This window comes from Thunnus maccoyii, chromosome 22 (assembly GCF_910596095.1).
Source record: "Thunnus maccoyii chromosome 22, fThuMac1.1, whole genome shotgun sequence".
Taxonomy (NCBI): Eukaryota; Metazoa; Chordata; class Actinopteri; order Scombriformes; family Scombridae; genus Thunnus; species Thunnus maccoyii.
In genome coordinates, this window is record NC_056554.1 from 3,706,278 (window position 1) to 3,728,436 (window position 22,159).

General features: G+C 39.2%; 1 protein-coding gene across 12 annotated transcripts in view; it reads right to left on the reverse strand.

Annotated features, from left to right (window-relative positions):
• Positions 1 to 22,159, reverse strand: part of sorcs2 (sortilin-related VPS10 domain containing receptor 2) — a 347,990-nt gene that overhangs the window by 73,304 nt on the left and 252,527 nt on the right. For all 12 annotated transcript variants that reach the window (XM_042401561.1, XM_042401559.1, XM_042401557.1 and 9 more), the window contains 2 exons: positions 11,261 to 11,425; positions 1,961 to 2,034 (listed from right to left, as the gene is read on the reverse strand). In XM_042401561.1, the coding sequence (XP_042257495.1) occupies positions 1,961 to 2,034; positions 11,261 to 11,425 (239 nt within the window). The remainder of the gene's footprint in view (positions 1 to 1,960; positions 2,035 to 11,260; positions 11,426 to 22,159) is intronic.

Here is a 22,159-nt window from a genome sequence, read left to right on the forward strand (position 1 = left end):
ATGAGACTGATATCAATCTTCTCATCTCACTCTCTGAAAGAAAGTTAAACATTCAACTATTCCTTTAAGACAGATTGAAGATAACTCTTCATTACAGGGGTCAAGTTGAGCATTCAGATCTCAAGTCTGATATGTAACTTTAGTCTGGAGCAGCAAGCACTTAAGGTTGTTTCTCTGCCTCTGTAGCCCTCCCTCATTCTCTCCCCCGCTTTCTCATTTTTTACAGCACAGAGTGTGGATGATTTGTGTGTTAGAGTTGGTGGAATAAATCAGAGGTGTCTGTTCGTGCCAACCAGCTCATTTACTATCAGCAGTGAGAAGAAACAAACTCACGGGAGTTTGCAATGCCCCTCTGACTTTCAGGAGATGAGAAAGAGTGTACTCAATTGTAGTTAAATGCAGCACGTTCAAATGCATCATCTTACAATAACGCAGATTGGACAGGGAGGAGTAGAAAGAAGTTGAGAAAAGACCAGGAGTTTAAAAAAAAATTGAGAACTCAGAGGTGAGAGGAAGAAAGGAAGGAAGGAGATAAAGAGGAAGAGATACAAGATAAGGTGAGAGTGAGGAGGGGAAGGATCGGAAGAGATAACTCTCATGCTGTGATACATTACATGAGTGGGGAGAAGTCGTATACTTCCGCTTGCTGTGGGTACTTTTCCTGCCACTGGAACCACAAAACTATCAAGAGATTCATCTATAAAAAGGTTCCGCTGCATAAACTCCAGGGCTTATGAGCAAAATCCAATTCAAATTTCTAATTTAAGAAAAATTTGAGCAGATGTTTTCTGTATTGTGGTCAAAGTAAAACTGATTTATTAGTATGTGGGATGTTAATGCTGTAGATATCATTTTACAATTTGGGAAAGATTGTGTAAACAAATAAAAAAATGCTTGCAATACCACATTGCATACCATATTTGGTCACAAGAGAGCCCCCATGGACACTAAAAAAATTTAGATGAGAAGTTCCTCTGACTAACCAACATGGAGGATTGAGAGTATGTGTATCTAAAAACCAAGAAAAAACTCTTCTTTCTTGGTTTCCAACAATTGTTTCATTCTATATAACAAGTGTTTCAGCTGATTAAACCTAAAGAAAATAGTACAACATTTCGGGAAAGACCCTTATTAACTTTTTTTCTGAGAGTGAAATGAGACGATTAACATCAATTTCATGTCTGTGCATAAAGTATGAAGCTGCAGTCGGGACATGGTTAGCCTAGCTTAGCATAAAGACTGGAAGCAGGGGGAAACAGCTAGCCTGGCTCTGTCCAAAGTTCAAAAATACACCTACCAACACCTCTAAAGTTGTCTTATTTACACATTGCATCTTGTTTGTTTAACTCATACATAACATAACATAGACAATCATATTTTAATAGTTAAATTAGATAAGTAGTTGCATTGAATTAATGAATTTTCTGAAGTAATAGGAATGTAAAAATATAACGTGAAGAATTTCAGGTTGAACGTTTTCTTTGTCTTGTTGAATGTTTTTATATTATGAAGTAAGTTATGTTGAATTTACATGTGAAATTATGTTTCTGAAAGTTTAATATAATCACATAAGTGTTGCATAACTTTATTTGATTCACTTTAGTATTAAACTTTTATTTCAATGTAGATGGTTGAGCTGTGCAAATGGTTTGAAAAAGTTGATATAGGCATAAATGACCAACTCACAGTATTGGCATCTGCAGATAAACAATGTGTTAATGGTATCAAGAATTTTCATATCAGTACGTCCCTCACCTTTTTGTCTGTTTGACTGCTGCCTGTATGCAAATGATGTTCTGTAATGTGTGTGTATGCAAATGATGTACAGTAATAATAACAGGAGTGATTTGCATCTCATGCATCTAGGTTGCTGAAGTGCTAGTCAAAACATTTGTCTAGGGTTGGCAGGTGTGCAACAGATGCACTCCTTACAGTAATGAGAAAATAAAGGTTGACTGACCAGAAGACTCTGTCCTTGGTCACCCGCTCCTGAAGCAAAGTCCACTTGCGGCCCAGGTCTGTGGAAGCAAAGAGCTGGACACAAAAAACAGAGAAGAAGACCACTATTAGACAGAAAAAACACACTCAAAGCATGTAGCATTAAATTGTAAAGCCTAACCTGAGCCCTATTACCAGCTGTATCCTTTACAAAGGGAGGATAAATCTATAGTCTATTTGGAAAAAAGTTCACCCAATCAAGCTACTGAATTTCATGGTTCACCAAGTTAAGACTGAGCTCAATTAATTATTAATCATAGCAGGTTTGGTGTGTTTGTGTGAGTGTGCGCATATGGCTTATATTTTATGAGCAGTTTGTAGTGTAGTACAGAGGAGGAGAAGAGCAGAGGACGGGCTCCTGCTGTCCTCCTTAAGGCCAGATCTCTTATATCAATTTAAGGGCTTTTCACATTGCATATTCTGAGCTCTAGGCTAAGCGCTGACCCTGGGATAACTTAGCCCCTTTTCACACACACATTGTTAACCCAGGGCTATACAATTCACATTGCACTTGTACTAGTCCTGGCTTATATGTCGTTGGAACACGTGACTAATGTTTACATTCTAAAATGACGTGTGACTACTCTATTGTTTACTTCAGCCTTGTGTCACACTGGCATCTTTTAGCCCTGTGTTTAGTCGATTTTCAGTTTGCAAACTCGGGGATGACCCAGCAGGGCCAGCAAGCCCTAGGCTAAAGTCAGGGTTAGCCCACTTTGGAGTGTGCCAAGATTGTGCCAATGTGAAAGCTTTCATAGCCAGGGGCTAACAGCTTCCTTAGCCTGGGGATAAGAAGGTTCTAAGAATTCTTTTAGCCTTGGGCTGAGTGCAGTGTGAAAAGCCCTTTAATGTACTTCTTTTTTTTCATGCTAATCTGTTATTGGCCCAAACAGCAGAGGTCCAGCAGAGGACATCCTCCCAAACCAATCAACAACCAGAATACAATATAATACAGTTTCTGGTGGACAACCACAGTGCTGACGTATTATCTTGTATGTGTATACTCTTTGGTAGACGCCATTGTGGTGGACAACCATAATACTGACACATGCATCTTGTCCGCCTAGACTGTTTGGTAGAGGGGGTATGATGCCATTGACAGGCGACCACAACTCAACAAAGTATATAACATAGGTCTAGTCATTTTTAGACATCTTAATGCAGAATAGTCACATATTACAGCTTTAACAAGAATGCAGCAGAGATCATATAATGTGCTGTAGGTAGTTTGCTTGTTGAAGTTACAGTGAGATGTCTGGACTCATTTGGAATTGATCAGTTTTTAATTGAGTGGTTGTTCAGTCACCTGTTGATGTTGTGTGATTAGTGAATGAGTGTGCAGGAGGTCTGGCTGCCTGCTTCTGACAGTTTCTTCATACTTGTTCATTTTTAGGTTGAGCCGTATATTGAGTAATAAGCTTAAAGTAACTAGGATTAAGACTTTTTTTAAATACTAAAAGTCACTAGAATAACAACAGTGTTAACATGTCAGGTTTGTAGACTATATTTTGTGTGTGTGCATATAGATAAGAGTGTGTAAATCGTGTATTTGATACATGCATTCACACTTTATATTGTGATATGTTGTCTGTTTTTGATGAAAACATAAATCTGTTGTCACAATAGAACAATACTATAAATTTGAAGTTAACTTGGTTTATAATTCAACAGGTTCTGTTATAAATTATCTTGGTGTATAGTGTTTTAAAATCTTATTCCATGTGCCCCTTTTTAACTTTAAGCACCTATCCCTTTAAAGGTCTCTGCACCACCCTGCATTTGAATATAAGAACATAACATAACTTGAACATAAGAAAGTAGAGATAAGCAGTCAACTAATGTAAAATAACATGACACTGTGGGTTGGTTTTCCTCCTGTCTGCCCCAATTGTTGGGGTGTAGTAGAGTGAGTGTGTGTGTGTGTGTGTGTGTGTGTGTGTGTTGCCTGGGCTTGTGCAGCATTGATCGCACCCATAATGAAAATCTATTGATTCCTACACACAAGATATCCTTGATGTCTGAAAAGCACACTGGAGCCGAGAAAAGAATTTCACTACACAGTGTGCACATTTCCTCTACCATTCAAAATACAAAATTGTGAAACTCTTTCTCAATGCTCGTCATTGACAAGAGGTTTTGTTGTGAAGGCAGTGCATTCTCTCTACATCCGGCTCATAACAACCTTTCTCGTTCAGGGTCATCAGAAAATATAAATAATCAATGATCAAACACCCCTCTGGCTCAAAGCACATTCCAATTGCACATTTCTGGCTGTGAAAAAGAAAAGTTACAGCTGACCTTGATAGAAATCTGTCTCTGCCCTCACAAACCCTCTTAATTTACATGTGCTGCTACGCGTCCTCCCATCATCCTCTAGCTAAATGATTTTTTTTTGTTCTGTTTGAATGGATTCCTCGCTTCCATCTGCAGTCTGCCCATATGGAACAGATTAAAACCTAATTGAATTTCTTGTTTAATTACGTGTAAATTATTAAAGCTGAGGAGGAGTGGAGCCGACTCAAACTTATGAACTATTGGACCTAATGTTGCACCTCTATCTCTTCAGCTCAGTTTTCACTTTGCGGTTCACTTTTCAATTAGGGTGCGTGTATATATATATATATATGTGTGTGTGTGTGACTGTGTCTTGCATTCAGAGTTGTGAAATGATGCGTGACACAGATCAATGAATTATTTGCTTTAACTGAATCAGAACTTGCTCTGTTTTTTATTATTTATGTGGCGTTTTACCTTTATTTAAAGGTCGATGGTCGGGAATGACAGGAAACACAGAGAAACAGAATGGGGGGTGACAAGGTCTCTGAAAGGATTTTAAAGGACCAGTGTGTAGGATTTAGTGGCGTCTAGCGGTGAGATTGCAACCGACTGAATACCCCTTCCCTCCTCTTACAAATGTGTAGGAGAATCTACAGTGGCTGCCAAACTCCATAAAAAATATGAAAATGTGAAAGGCCCTCTCTGGAGCCAGTGTTTTGTTTGTCTGTTCTGGGCTACTGTAGAAACATGGTGGTGCAACATGGCGGGCTCCATGGAAGAGGACCCACTCACTGTGTAGATATTAAGGGCTCATTCTAAGGTAACGAAAACACGATTCTTATTTTCAGGTGATTATACACTAATTAAAACATACTTAAGAATATCATATTCCATTTCTGCCAAGTCCACTAAATTCTACACACTGCACCTTTAACAGGGGCCTATCACACAATGACAAAAAACTTTTCTTATTCTATTGGTTTTCTACTCTTTAAGAAATAACAGAATGACCTTGAAAGACAAAATCATGATACAAAAATAACAAACCTCACACTAACCTCAAGTGTTTACATAAATGAATAGATTGCAATGAACAGCTACAAAATAATTGAAAACAAAAATAAACTATAAAAAAAATTAAATTAAAAAATAAAATTACTGAGCAAATTGTCAAGTTTTCTATTTATCTAAGAAACCTACAAGATGCTTTTATGGTGGGAGTTTATCCATAGTGAGAAGACTGATGACTGAAGGTTAGACAGATGAGAAAGAACATGCTGTCCCGTCAACAATGTTTCAACATCTTCAGTGTATTGTTGGTTTATCAAAGTGGCTGTTTTGGAGAATGAATTCTCTCTGCAACAGAGTAAAATTTTTATGTCCCTGCATACTAATAATAATCTACTGTATGTTGCTTAAGAAGAGCATCAAATGCTTCTTTGAATGTAAAGTGTGAAATTTGAATGTAAAGGCTCCTCTCTTGTGGAACCATCATCCAGAGTCGGTCCAGGGGGCAGACACCCTCTCTACATTATGTTACAAGTAGGCTTAAAACTTTCCTTTTTGGTAAAGCTTATAGTTAGGGCCCCGCCAGGCTCGCCTTGGACCAGCCCTTAGTTACGCTGCTATAGGCCAAGACTGCCGGGGGACTTCCCTTGATGCACTGAGCTCCTCTCTCCTCCTCCTTCTCCTCTCCATCTGTATGCATTCATGTACCATTAATGCATGTTACAAACTTGGCTTCTTCCCCGGAGATTTTGTGCTTTCTTGTCTCACAGTATAATTGACATGGACCCCCTGGTTATGGACGGTGGGCCTCTGGGGACCATGGCTGTGGGGACGCTGCTTGTTACTATTGTTGTTATTCTGCTTCTGTGTCTCTCTCTCCCTTCTCCCCCTCCCTCCCTCTTTCTCTGTCAACCCAACCAGTCAAGGCAGATGGCCGCCCACCTAGAGCCCAGTTCTGCTTGAGGTTTCTTCCTGTTAGAGGAGAGTTTTTCCTTACTGCTATTGGGTCTCAGTAAATTAAAGAGTACGGTCTACACCTGCTTTATTTGAAAAGTGCCTTGAGATAACTTCTGTTATGATTTGGCACTATATCAATAATATTGAATTGAATTGAACTGAATTGAAAACACTTTTCTCATTCTAATGACAAAAGTGTGAGAAAACCATATTCATTCTTGAAATGGAAAATGACTGTGTGAATCTGAGATTGCAGTATATGGTCACATATTAAAACACTGTCATGGTCAAACAAACATCCAAACAAATATTTGACATTTGGCTTTCCTGAAGTGAATTAACTTGTTTGAAGTGTTTTGTCCACCAACTTTTCATTCCTTCCTCTATTTGTCAGTGAAAAGCACTGTCCCATGTTTTTTTGGTTTGTGAACCCTTAGACTAAAGCCTACTTGTGACTCCTCATCACAGGTTATGTATGACCTTAATGTGGAGATGAGTTCTGAGCAGGTCAACCAAAGAGTGATTTTTAGTTGTGTATTGAAACAGAGGTGAAAGCAGGCCAGTACGGTCTAGTACTCCGTACCACTAAAAGAATCAGTGCTGGTACGCAGTACTGGAAATAGAGAGACAGCACTTGCCTGCCAGAACCCACATACAACCCATCATAATCGCATTTGCAACAAGAAAACACATCTGCTAATGATAGGTCAACATAAACAACAGTTAGTTTTCTTATAAATTGCTTCTGAATAGTTCCAGTTTGTTTATGCCGAGCACAGGCCTGTGGGTTTTTAATCCATGCTGGAGGGAACCCCCGCTGCTTTTCCAAAACTGCTTACTTACTGGCTAACTCTGCAGCTTTTTTATTCCAACAACATGGACAGCAGGTCAAACAAGCTATGTGACTTCCATGGGGTGCTCTTTAACTTTGGCATAATAACTGTCTGTGCGTGCATAATTGCTTCTTAAACACACACAGTGCATGGAAGGATGTGTTTGATTTATTGTTCCCATACTTTTGATTTTTTCACGACCAAATCATGCATTTTATTGATGTCATTTGCACCAGGCACGTACGAATGATAAATGATTCCACCAAAATTCCAAACATTTTTGTGGTTGGCTTTCACATTACCAGCATGTTTGTGCTTCACTTTCATACCTTTTTCAGAAACAAAGGGATGAAAAACATCAACGCAACAGACTCTTGTTGAAGAATGCCATTTGATTAAACCATACATGAAGCAGAATGCAAAGACCAATTATTCAAATGTTTAAGAGAAAACAGAGAGATGCGGAAAGTGAGAATGTGGTGGTTAAAGTAAGGAGAACAATGCCCAGGGATAATGACTCAGAGCAAGTTGAGAGGAGACAGGGACTCAGCAAAAAGAAATGGCAGGACCCTCAGAAGCAAGCACAGGTGATGATGTTAGGCCTACTGTGTACCTTTCTATATGGAAAGAAGAACAGTATGAACAGTTCAGGCACAAAAATGAATAGCTGTCTGCTCACAATGGAAAGCTAGGCTGAACCCCGTACCATGATATGAAGGATCTGGGTCTCATGGCATCCTGTGGTGTCAATATTGCTATTCACTGAGCTGAGAGAAACCCCATTTGGTAACTCAAAGACATAATGAAGCAATCAGGATTTTTCAGACAGCAAAGAAAGATATACTTCTTAACATGAATGCCAGTAGTCAGGAGTCTGCATCTGAGTCTACTTCCAGGGTATTCAGTACAGCATATTATGTGGCCAAGAACAACAAGCCTTTCACAGACAGAGTCTGGTTGACCTGCAGCATGCTAATTCTACTGATTTAGGGTGTATTTTGCACAGCAAGACTGTCTATGTTGATATAATTGATCATGTGTCATCACAGATGAAAGAGGAACTTCTGAATAAGATAATAGAGACAAGGAGTAAGATCACAGTATTGGCTGATGAGTCAACCACTGTTGGGCACAAATCAACACTAATTTTGTTTCTGAAAGCTAGTGTTGATGGAGACATGGAGCCTATTGCCTTTCCACTGGACTTGGTTGGGCTGGATAATTTGTGTGGAACAGCTTGTGGGTTGCTGTTGAGTTGCAGCAGGGCAGTCTCTGCAGTTTGGCACTTTAATCCAGCCTTGGCGCAACATTTCCATGAGGCATCAGATGATGATACAAGGGACAGCAGAGAGAGGACTGAATTCAAAGGTCTGCTTTCTAAAATGTGCTCTGTCAACTTCCTGAAAAGTCAGATGTGATGTTATGACCGAATTCAAGAACTTGTCAGAAATTCTTCAGAACAGGAAGACCACACTCCCAAAGACCCATGACATCATGACAATGTATGTCAAATGCATAGAAAGCCTCAGAAGGTACCAAGGAAAACATGCAGTTGACATCAGTCAGACAAAGGAAGAGCAGTTAAGAGTTGGCAAGACTCCCATCATTAACTCTGCTTTGTTCATCCAAGCAGTGGCAGAGAATATGAAAGAAAGAGTCTTCACAACCACGGCAAACAGAGCACAAGCCAGTGTCACAGCCAACTGAAAAGAGGCTCACAATAGCTTTATCAATCAAATGGCAGTTCTCAACCCTGACAATTGGGATCACGACAATCCTCGATTTGGAGAAGATAAGGTGAGGGGGCTTTGTGTCGTGTCCCCTATCTGAATGAACAAGATGCCCACCTTGGGTTCACTGAATACAAGGCAAGTGGAGGAAGAAGCATTCGTAACAAGATGAGGAAGTTGCTTATGGCAGTGGACACACTTTCCACAAGCCATGCTGATTGTGAGCAGGGGTTCAGCGTAATGAACAATATCATAACTGAGTACAGGAGCAAACTGACAACAAGAAATTCAGCAAATCTAGAAATCAAATCTAGAAAAGCAATCTACTTTCATCCCTGATTAATGTCCAGATAATGTAAACAGGACTGCATAGTCTTTGACTGGCACTGTCCTCATCTCACAGTTGTTCTTCTACAGTGTGTGTAGGCATGAATAACTCATCAACTGAATCATTTCAATGTCTCCCGACAACAAGACATAAGTACTACATAGGATGGCAGAGTGTTGTCTCAGTGGTCATGTTTGCTGGGGCTGGACTGACATGTTAGAACAATGGAAGTAGTTAATGCCACTTTGCAGCAGAGAAGGCTGGATGTAAAACAGCAGTGGAGAGCCTTGTAGGAGAAATATTATCTGCTGTAGAAGTGTTATTAACAAGCACTAGAGAAATCCCCCTTCCCAGTATAATTGTCAGTTTTAATTAGCCTATTTTATCACATCTATTAACACTGACAATTTTACTTTGTCAAAACACCACAACGAGGCATTCACCTGGAATCATGTAATGAAAAAACTGTACCCTGATGATTTATTTATTATATGTTGTCAGTGTTGAGGAGTAGCGACACTACATATAGCGATGAAACTTCTGTAGTTTCAATATATTCCCCAGTAGCATTCAAGTAGCATAGCTACAGTACTTGCTAGCTACTCAAAAGAAAGTGCATTTCTTTATTATATTACTTAACAGCAGATATTTCTTGACGTGAAATAGCTTCAACAGAGTTAGCTAACTTCTGATTAGCTTGTAGCTGATTAGCAACTGTTAAAAAGTAGCTTCGCCAACACTGTCATGGTAAAAATGTGACATTCAACTATATTTAACAACTTGATATTACAAACTAGTGATAAGAGATTTTAGCTAACTTCAGCTTCTATTTTATTTTACTCTATTTTAATTGTCACTTTGTATTGCTTTGCTGTTGATACACAACAAAGCAATACAAAGTGCTATATAGATAAATTTGTCGCACCTTAAATAAACCTACAGGTTAGCCAAACTTACTTGGAAGAGAAAAGGAAGGTGAACAGTAAAATTATTACCTAAAATGAAGCTTTGGTGAAAGTTCAGTAAGGAAGATCTCTTCCCTTTATCTTTAGACGCAGCTGGATTGGCATGATCACACAAGATCACTACAGAATCCATCTTGTCAGGCTTCAAGTTATGCGCTTGTGTCCATCAGCATCCTATGAGGAGCTACTGGCAACTACGGGTGTGGTTTACGTGTAATGACAGCGAGAAGCAACTGTTCATTCAAAACAACAATGGCAGCTCCTAAAGAGGTCCTGTCCTGTCTCCTATCTTCATAAGGGCCATCTTTATGAAGATGCTACCCACTGAGGGAGTTGAATCATCAAATATCTTCCTCTGTCGCTAATCTCAATAAATATTGTTATACACTTACAAATGATCTCTCCTTATTGATCTGTCCTTTGCAAACATCCTTCACAGTTTACAGACAGACTTCCTGGTTCCTATTTGCATAGTTTGTAGGTGCACACAGTTTTCCAGTCCAAGGAGGGATTATTACCTACAAATCTCATCCTTTGGTTTTACCTTCAAATTAAGTGGTTCAAGATCATCTAGCTAACTTGCTGTTTATAACCTGTATGATTTTCTTACTGATGCCATCACTACAAAAATAAGAGCCAAGTTGTAATAAATTGGAATGATCCTTTAAGATCAGAATCATTGGCGCATCTGAAATCCTGACCAAAAGAGATATTATGAGATGAATGTATAACAAAGTGTATTCAAATAGACTCACTGTGTGTGTTTGTTGTATCTAAAGCCAGACTTCTCTGTCTTTCCAGTGATTATATTTCAAAGGGTTTCCTGCTGAAAACCAAGTGAGAGTGCAACATGTTTTCAATTTGAAATGTAATATCAAAGAGTGCGTGTGTGTTTGGATATGGCCACTGTTTTGGTTATTCAACTTGCATTATTCACTTGCATAAGACGATTTGCCCTCCAGCTGTATTGTCGTATGGTAAATCACATGTCAAGTTTTCTCTGAGGTTCGTGTTCTGCTGTTGCGTGTGAAAATTGAAATTTAATGCATTGCTGCACAGTAGAGATCTCTTACTGTTGTAACATCAGTGCTGTCTTCTTGTTCATCCTTTCAGCTACAAAATCAACTATTTATTTTTATGTCTCTGCAGCGCTCTGATACCCACCCTTCCCTCCTTGCAGTAGGCCAGAAGCTTGTCTTCCTCCTTGGGGTGGAAGATGAGCGTGTCTGGGGTGAAGGAGATGGACTGCCGCTGGAAGGAGGAACCCTCGTCAGTGCTGATGAACAGCATCTGATCCCTTTCGTTTATGGATGAACCCACCAGCACTACCTAAAACAGAGACAGACAGAGGAGGAGGACGGGAAGAAAACAGAGGTCAGAGGTGAAATGGTCAGAGGGTGACATCCTGCAACATATTCATTGCTCAGTCAGCAGTCTGTGGAAGTCCTAAAAATGCTTTCCTCCTCATATCAATACTTGTACATATATTAATTCCCCTGCGTGCCCTGGAATCCTAAAACTGATGAATATAAATGCATGCATGGCCACGCATGCACATTTATTCAAGGCCGTCCTCTGAGACATAAGAACTTTCCATCAACCTTACATGCTGGCCGTGGCGACACCATATTGATTACCTATTCTGAGTTTTATAGCTCATAAAATGAATGCATTAAACAAGGGCCCGCCCCAACCAACCAATCACAATTATGTCCTGGACACTCAGGAGTAAGGCTACCAATAGGGCTGATTGATAGGAACTAATGAACCAATCCTATTCTTTAGGAGTCCTTGAGAGGTGGGAAGCTGTCCAGTGAGTGTTTGTGGGTGTTGGTGTTCATTAACATCATGGTGTTGTTTAGAGCTGGTCTGTACAGAAAGTATTTGTTATAGTACAGGAACCTTTTCAACAGTTTCTTTAGTCAACTAAATAATGAAAATCATTCAGTGACAGCTGTGTTCCTTCTAAACATTCGTTTAATTCAGTTGCCAAGGTTTTAGATTAATGAATGCAAAGCAGTGAAGAAACATAGTGTATAAAAGGAAAGGAAAGCATAGCTTGTAATGATTATCAAAAACATTCATTATGCTTTTTGTGTATACACAAAAATTAGTAAGCAGCCGCAGAAATGCACTCACATGAAAGACATTATCCAACAAGTACAAATGCTTTCTTTTCTGACTCTACTTTCTTTCACTTAAACACAGAAAAATCCTCTTTTGCAGCTCTAACCAATACACTGTTTCCTCCACTGACTTCTCAAGGAACCATTAATATCCAACCATGTCTCAAGTACAAGTTTACTGTTGTGTTTTCATTCTTTGTGTGCTTATGCGTGAACTCAGAGTGGAAGCATCCATTCACCAAACTGTATGCTACGTTTTCACAGTTAAGTGTCATTTTATATAGTTGCACATCCCAAAAGAAGGACGTTCATTCTTGACATTGAAGGCAGTAGTTTGACATAATCATCACTCATTCTTTGTATTTCATTCTTTATGACTGTGAAACTCGAATGAAAATGTTTTTTTCACATTGCGACATTAACTTTAAAACTGTTATTTTAATATAATTTTGCATTAACATGGTTAATTGTGTTAAATGCCCTGTAATATGCTACATCACAAAAATCAATACAAAGCTTTTGCACTACAAGAGGTGGGGGTTGGGGGTCAAATTCTGCTTAGGGCCCCAAAAATGCCTGGACCAGCCCTGGTCATCTAGTATAAATTTGCCATTTCCAGCTGCATCCTATAAGTTTCTGCACATGAATGACTAAAAGATATTAATATTTCATGTATCATAACTTGATCTATATACATATTGCTCAATTCAAATTATAAAAAGCACATTAATGCTGCAGAATTTTGAATAAAAGCTATTAATTTGTTGTTGCCAGTCTTCCATGTTTTCAGTCCTTAAATCTTAATGTTTATTGATTTTATTATGTGTATATTTAAATGTATTTTGATTGTTTTCATCTCTGATTTCATTAAGATTTCCAAATACATTTCTGGCAATTCTTGCTCTGTCTATTCTCTTAACTGTTATCATAAAAGAGAGGACATCAAATTCTCCCCCACATAGGCTTGACACAGCTTGCCCCACATACTTGAACTCTGAGGCTGTAGCTGAGTCTTTTCTTTATTGTATTAGATAAAGAAAATGAATGCGTGTGCCTTGAGACACACGGGCTAGTCGGTAATCACGCACGCACGCACACACACACACACACACACACACACACACACACACACACACACACACACACAAAGCCTTTTCAGTATGCTCATCATGACTGCAATTAGGCAGCGCACGCAAGCCTCACATCTTGCTGGCTGCACTACTTGAGAGCTCTGTGTGTTTGTGTGTAACTGCTGCTTGTTCTGAACACACTTCTGTGAGGAGCATGGTCAATTAAAAGGCCCAGTGTTTGTTTGTTTTGCCAGAAGAAGGCCAACAAGGACGAAGTGGTGGAGTGGTAAAGTCAGAAGAGCGGGAGAGACAGAGGAGAGTATTATTTCTCCTACCATAACGGTCTTTCTTTGTCTTTAATTTGTGAAAGCTAACTAAGCATGTGTATTCTCTGTATTTGCACCTGGGAGCTGCCCACCGTGTTTGCTATTGACAGTCAAGCAGCTCCACTAGAAAGCTCATGGTTCAGTGCCTTGCTCAAGGGCACCTTGAGATCATTGGCTCAGAGAGTTTTTATTGTGGATTTAGGGATTTAACTAACACTTTTGCAGTCACAATCCTGCATTTCTACCCTCTAAACAGCCGTCGGCCATAACTGGGTAATGATAAGAATTAAGAGGCGCCTGCTGGTAAGCAATGGAGCGTTCATTTACATGTCAAAATAGCTAACTCTTGCACTTCTACAGTATGAACCACAGAGAGATTCCATATTTTAAAGGCACATGTCTAACTGTGGTTTCTCCTCGTGTCCCTGTGGGGCAGGACCATCAATCAGGTCAGCCTGCCCCTGCCAATATGTCTCTATTTAAAGGACATCACTCAGTTTAACCTAGTTGAGCTCTGACAGCTGGACATCCTCAGGACACACACACACACACAGACAGCCCACACACATCACAGCATCAGACACTGACAGAAAATGTACAGCCAGACAAGAATCGCCAGGTAAAAGTCATATGTCATTCAGGCGACATGAATGTGTGTGTAATATTTACAGTTTTAACCGTATGGGAATGTTTTATTTAGAAGAGAAAACATGTATGTCTTTCTCTGTATTATTACATTAGATCCACTGGCCCATAACAGCCTGAAATAGCAGTACTCAGGAATGTTTCAGAACTAGCCGATGATGCAAATAGCCATTACCATCTAAAAAGTTTGGAAGGTTTTAAAGGAGCACTTCACTGATTTTACCATCTCAACAACTACTACAGTACTACACCTATGAAAACAGTTACATAGAGAGACACAGTGAAAGCTGATTGTAAAATAACCTTATTTTCATATCATATTGACATTTTTAGTAACACAAATAACTAAAAATCCAGTATTGGAACACAGCCAGTATGTAGCGTGGTTTACTTCATATGATTTGAATCTAAAAACAAAAAAAAATCCAATATCGTTGTTATGCAATATGTTTTTAGTTGCCTTTAATTAGCAGAATTAGCCATAAGCCCTAGTTAAACGTCACCAGGCCAACAGAAGAGGAGAGTCTATGGAAAAGTCAGAGTGCTGCAGATAGTAAACACACTTTATTTTTTCAGAAAGAAGAAGTAAGTAAGAAATGCTCAATGAGAGATTGCATTGAGTTACACAAGCTAGTGAGAACAGAGGCTTGCCCGGAGGTGATGTCAGGACTTCAGCTCTCTGTAACGTTTTCCGTGTCTGAAGGAGCTTTGTCAAGTCTGAGGAAATAACCCTGATAATGCCATCGGGGGTATCTCAGCTCGGGCTTGTAAGCTACAGTTTTTTCTTTTGACAGAAATCCCTCTTTACGTTTAAAAACACGGGCATTTAGTAGTCAGGTTGAGTCTGACAAAACATGCTATTCAGTTGCATTATGGGAAATGCAGGTTCCAGTGTTTTTGGAGCTCCACTCCTACTGAGGACTTAAAGTGAGGATATATAACTTTGACTTTGACCATTGGTTTTTTTTTGCAAGTCTCCCATCTTTATGAAAGTGCAGCATTAAATCACTGGAGAAACCTTTTAAGTCATTCTGTTGGGTTTTACTGTTTGGTTTTGAGACTGCAGTTGAAAGCAGTTATAAGCCAAAATGATTGACACTATTATAGTATACTGCACCAATGAAAGAGGCATAAATGCATGTAATGTAAAACACTGGTTCCCAACCTTTCAGACTTGTAACCATTTAAAGCCCAGCAACTTCTATCTTAAATGAATTTCAGAATAAATACCAATTACATATAGAGTATATAAAGTGCAACCAGTACCAAAGTGCAAAACATCCATAAAATGCATAGAGAATGTGGTGATATTGTATAAAGTGAGTCCATTAGTCCAGTATGTTGAGATCCGTCCATATTTCTCCTCCACCAGAGCTCAGCAAGTTCTGTATGTTTGGATGGCAGTTTATCTTCCATAATACAATATATGACAGATTTATCGCATAAATCAAAATGTACATACATGAGCTCTCAGTTTATCCCAGACATCCTGAGCTCTGTAATGGTCCATTAAAAGATGCTGCTGTGTCTCATCGTCATTGCGGTAAATCACTGGACATTCTTTTGCTGTTACGTAACAACTCTGAGACACATCAGCTCTAACAGGAAGTCTTCCCACAGATATCAGCCACCGAACATCCCTAATGCCCTCTGACAGATTCTTATTTTTTGGATTTTTTATCACCTTTAAGCTAAGTTAGTTAAATTAATTAATCCCCCATATTTAAAATCGTTTATTTTATTATAAATCATTTTGCTCAGTCTATTTGTAAATGATGGTACTGTGTAATAAAACCCCCATATAATAACTTATATCCAACCCACAGAGCATTTCCTGTGATGGCAGCAGATATATTTTTTACAAAAGCAATTTTTAATCTGTCACCAAGATCTACAGCACCTAAACCACCATATTCTTTGCCTTTATATATTAATTCTCATGTGGTGGCTTCCCTGGTTGTTCCCCAGATTAAGTTGACACTGTTTGTTTAGTTGGATTATTATTTTGTTGGGTGGAGGAAAAATACTTGCTAGAAAAAAGAGCTTAGATAGGATGAAGGTTTTGAATATATTTATTCTTGTTTCGTAATTAGTATCTTTGTTTTCCCATTTCTGTACCTCTTCTTGAATTTCACATTTTTTCCCCCTCACAGTTTCTTTCACTACATTCACTGATACAAATATTCAGACTGAGCCACCCCCGTCATAGGTTGTATCTTTGACCATTTAAACCAGAGTGATGTTCTCTTTGCAGATGGTTTCATTTTAATAGTTTTGAGAGGCCTGAGGAGGGACAATAGCAGCAGTATTTCTTTCACAAGATAAGAGCATAGGTTTAAGAAGAGTCAGAGTAAATGTCTTAAACCTAACATTGTGTGACAGAAATGTTTTTTCTTCTTCCTTTCTATCTGTTAAACATCTCAGATTTATGTAGTGACCACTTACCCAGCCCTGACTCAAAAAGACAGAATAGTTCAAAATGAACTACAACATTTTTTTTAAAAACTGACAGAACAAAAGTTTGAAACATTTTGACCAGGTGAATCCAGGAAAATTCTGCAGTCTTAGCCATTACATAAGTCTTAGAAAATACAGATAAATGACAGTGATCTAGAGAGCAAGAGATTCCTTGAACACCTCATCATCGTCTCCTGCCGCAGTAACAGTACTTGCCAACAAGTGGCACTCTTGTCAAGCTATAAGTGAGTAAGCATGCTCCTATAACTCCATATTAAGGTTGAAACTGAGCTTGACTCACCAACTCATAGAAAGACTGTGGACTTTTTGGGATGCAGCAAAACAGAGGACTGGGGGAGGGCAGACCCACACTACAATTCCTCTCCTGTAGCACAAGTTATGATCCTCCACAATCAAAGGACTTTGATACATTCTTCCTCTGTAACGATTTCCTCTGAGTAATAACTCAAGCTTTGGGAAGCACAGTGCTGCTATTGTGCACGGCAGATAAAAGCAGACTCTAAACTTCCTGTTTCTGCTCTAGAGACTGTAGGGGTGTGACACATTAAGGGGACTTAAAGAAACAAAACTCAGCTCTTTTTAATCTGCAAAGTGCTTAAACACCAGTGTGGCTTCGCAGATCACACGCCAAATGCCAGAGCTTTTGATAACCTTTCTATCAGTTAATCTGACAGCTGATCAGTGAAAACACACAAGTCCTGCTGTTTTGACACACATCAGAGAGTATCAAGCCTATAATCTATTATAAAAGAAGACAATCTACTTAGGAGCTTAGAATACCTTATGGTGGAGTGTTGGCGTGCAGTTGGAGCATGAACCGCACGAAGGTCTAAGGACCGGAGGAGGATGCTCTCTGCATTGCATGTCTCAACTTTGAATAGTTGAAGGGTTTTCATACTCCAGGTTTACATGGCTAATGAAAGCTCTTCAGGTTATGAGAATGGAGAAAGCTTTTACATGATACACACACATGCACATATATAGCTGTATGTCAAAAACACCTGGAGAGTATGAAATACGTATCACATAAAGATGAAAGGTTTGCCTAACGACTGATGAAGCCTGATAACATGAAGTTCTTAAAGAGTAATTCCGGTTTATTACAACTTGGGTCTTGGGTCATTCCGAACATGGATAATTATTCAAGAAGTACTCAAGCATCAACTTAAATGCTGAGATGTGGAACGTGGCGAAATTGCTGAAAGAAGTCAGACAAGATGATCAGACAGGTTGTAAACAAACTCCCAGGTTAGCCAAAGTTATTTGGAAAAGAGAAAACAAAGGTAATCAATGAAATTATTAATCAAACTAGCTTTTGTAAATGGGTTGCAAATGGGCTGCATTTATATAGCGCCTTTCTAGTCTGCCGACCACTCAGAGCTCTTTACACTATAAGCCAGCATTCACCCATTCACACACACATTCATACACTGATGGCAAAGGTGCCATGCAAGGTGCCAACCTGCTCATCTCATTCACACACAAGATGCAGCACAAACACATTGCGCCAAGTTGAAGGTAATATCTACACAAATAGCCTTTAATAGCCTTATTAAAGTTACATAATTTGCTATTCAGCTTTTGTTGCTGAATCAAATGGGTTCCTTGTGCCCTGGTAGCAAACAGCTTGGGCACAGGGAACCTCTGAGTTAAGCTATTAGCTTATTTATAACCCAACTGAACTTCTGACAGTATTTTTGCCCCATCTGACTTGTGTTCCCAGATGACAACAATTACTTTTACTTACAATTACTTACAATGTAATTATTACTGATAAAAATGATGGGCAAAACTATAAGAATAAGACTCAGGTTGTAATAAACCTAATTTACTAATAATATTCCTTTCTAGTTAACATCTACACACATAAACAGACATACATATCCATAGCGGCTTGCAGTGAGCGGCTCCCAGCACAATTGCTTTCCACTCAATTACATATGTAAATTGCTTGGGTTCTGGTTTGCACTGGGAGAGAGGGCCCCGTGTGACAGCAGCTCATTGAGCCGTGGTCAGTTGGGAATTAAGACCTGGGAGAGCTGAGCAGCATGGCAGCCCAGGAGACACCACCAGACAGCATATAAAGTTGGACGGGATGTTTAGGTGCCATGTACTGTTTAGGGGATGGGTATCAAACCTCAGTCATTTTTGGTACCAATTGGTGTATCCATAGCATCTAAACCTGGCATCAAATGTCTGGTAAGATTCTTGATCTTGTTTGCTTCTTCTTTGAACACTTTTAGTCTTGTGTACTCCGAAGCTTGTAGTTTTAACTTCAACATTTAATTGCTAAACAATGATTGATATAGCACATTTTGATCGGACTAACAGGCCTTTCAATTCTGACACAAATTTTCCTTTATTCTCCCCTACGAGGACCCTTGTTGGATTGTCCTTATATTAGTTGTATGGTTTGTTTCATTCTTACAAGGATCAAGACCCTCCTAAGGTTGTTGGGTCTCACTTGACAAAGATTCTTGTTGAATCAAAACTATGTTTAATCATCAGTAAAATGTAGTTGTTGCAATCATAAGAAAGAGTGCGAAATCCAGTTCGTCTTACATTGCCATGCCGCAATGGTTTGCATATGAGCCAAACAGACACTATATTAGAATGGATAAAAGAGGTGGATATTGATTAGATAGGTTTAGTGAAGTTCGCTTTGAGGGGATTTGGACAAAAAACTGAGAGGACCCTATTCAAGTCTGGCCTAGTATAGCAGGTTTGTGGATCAAGGCCTTCTTAGTTGGTTTGGCATTATTTGGAACATTTCTAACTTGTCTAGAAGACTAAAGTAACAACGTGGCCTTAAAAAACTGTTTTTTGAATTCTACTCTATAAGTTATAGTAAGTGAACCTTTAGTTGGGATTATGTCAAACTGTCGAAGTTCAAAGCCAAGAATTAATGTTTAAGCTCTAAGACTAAGTCATGACATGTTGTACTGACAGAAATGAAGAGTTGTCTTTGTTGGTGTCTGGTCTCAAATTTACTTGTTCAAACTTTCTTAATACCTTAAAAAAACTGTCTGTGCTGTCTTATTTCTGTCGATATCTTCAATCCGACAGACCACGGCCAGTATCAACAAAATGTCACTGGATTAAGTTAATCCTTCAAACAAGTTGATTCGCAGTGGAAACAAGAGAAATTATCTCCACATGCTGTTATATTTTTTTCAACTTGTTCAGTACAATCAAGATTTAAAGACTTTACAGACACCTAAACCACTGCACCACCGCAGTTGTCGCCTGTCTCTCACACACACAGATACACACCTCTCTGAAGGCAAGGTGAGAAACGATACATGTTGGGTTGAAATGGAGAGTGAGGGAAGCAAACACGGGCGACACGTTGTCCTGCGAGGTGTCGGATACAGGGAGATGAGAGGTCTGACAGGTTTTCGCCCAGTTTGGCTACAGTGCAAATGCATTAGCTGGAGGCGTCTTCGTGCATTATACATATTAGCCTCCTCCCCAGCTGCTGCATTTGTACTACAGTGGAGGTGACTGGCAAACACGCTCAGCTCTGGCAAATCCCACATCTTGGCTCACGTTCAGAGGAAAAACGTAATTCCCGGCGAGCGCACTGATACACACACACACATACTGTAAAAGGGGGTCAACTTTTACACATGACCCCAAGCCACAAACCGATTAAAAATTTAGTATGGCAAGATTTCATCATGAGTTTACTGCTTTCTTAAAAGGCCCATCCTTTATATGTAAGTAACGGCTTTAATGGTAAATAAATAAAAATATATGCTTTATAGATCAGTTATAAGCCATTAATAACAGCAAAAATCCTTACTTACCTTAATCCTTACTTATCCTTACCTTAGTTACTTACTTTTGTCTTATAAATGATGTGCTAAACCTTTTAACTGCAGTCAGTCTAAGTAAGAAAGTCGTCACCCCAAATGACTTTAGTAAAGGATTTATTAACCATAAATAAAGCCATTAGTTACAACTTATAAACATTATGTTAATGGTGCCTTATTTGAAAGTGGTACCACAATGGGCAACAAATGTCTTTGCCATTGTGATTTGTGAAAGCAGAATGTATCACTTTCTCCTTCACCGTCTCCCCTCCTCTTCCTCTCCTTGATTTGTTTCTCCACTTCTTTACCTTTTCTCTGTCAGCTTGATGTTCTGTTTGCCTCAGCTCTCCCCTGTCTTTCTCTGATCGCTCCTCCTCTCATTGATGGATCTCTCTATCTTCATCGCTCTCCCGATATCTCCCCTTGCTCTCTCCGAGTCTCCCTCCGTATCCCCTCTCTAGCTGTCGATGATAGACGTCGGGTCTAAGCTCTCCATTAAAGGATGGAAACAATCATCAAATGTCGGGAAAGCTCTCTCTCTCTTTTTTTAATTACATTCTTCTTTCAAGTAAAGAAGAGGAGAGTGAGAGGGAGGAGAGGAAGAGAGGAACCTCTGAGCAATTATTCTAGACTTAATTACATAAGTTGAAAAAACATGTACCTCCCTGCCTGAAGCTGGTGTGTGTGTGAGTGAGAGTGTGTGTGAGAGGAAGGGGTTCACGATGAAGGTCTGCACCTGAAAGACTTCCCTTCTGCTACTGACTGCTGCCAGTCAAGTGTCAACCACCCACACACACACACACCACTGTCACACTCTCTCTGGCACTGGGAGCATTCATCTCCATGACAACTCTATTCTGGCATTTGGAAACAATATTATACTTATGTATGCCAGAGTAAGAAACAACAAGTAATATGAACTGAAATTGACAATCTGCATTATATTCGTTCACAGATGAAATATCTGATTGTATGTCAATATCTGACTTCAGATGAAATTAGTTATTTCATTAAAGCAGGGTGAAAATCTCTCCTATAACTAACTCCTAGATAGACTAACCTCTTTGCAATCACACTGACTGGTGTTGATGAATGATAACCTGATGGACAGGTAATTATGTGAAGCTAACTGTGATGTAAATTGGTATGAGCATTTTCCTTAGTGGGGATACATGTTGTAATACAGAACTTCTATTCGTGGACTTCTAGTGGTCCATGTTGGTATTGCAGGAGTCTGAGGAAGACTTCTGATATAAATATGTGTGTGGAATATTTATTTTGTTTGATTGATTTATTTTTTCTAACATATGCTAATATAACAGGCAGGCAACTGTTAGGCCAGCCTAGCACTGAGCTTACTGTAATATTTGCATAAGCCAAAATGTGGCCGATGTGGCCTGATTAAAATTGAAGTGCATCTGTTTCGTCAGATGTTCATGAGAACACTGTGGCTGAAATAGCATGTTCCTGTTCTGTCACATATTCCAATGTTCATGTTCAAGTCTTCCAAATTCAACTATGAAACACATTATCGGTCCATGCACTCCAGAACAACAGATAAAAGCATTTTCTGATCTGATGCCCCTAGCGGCAGGATGACATC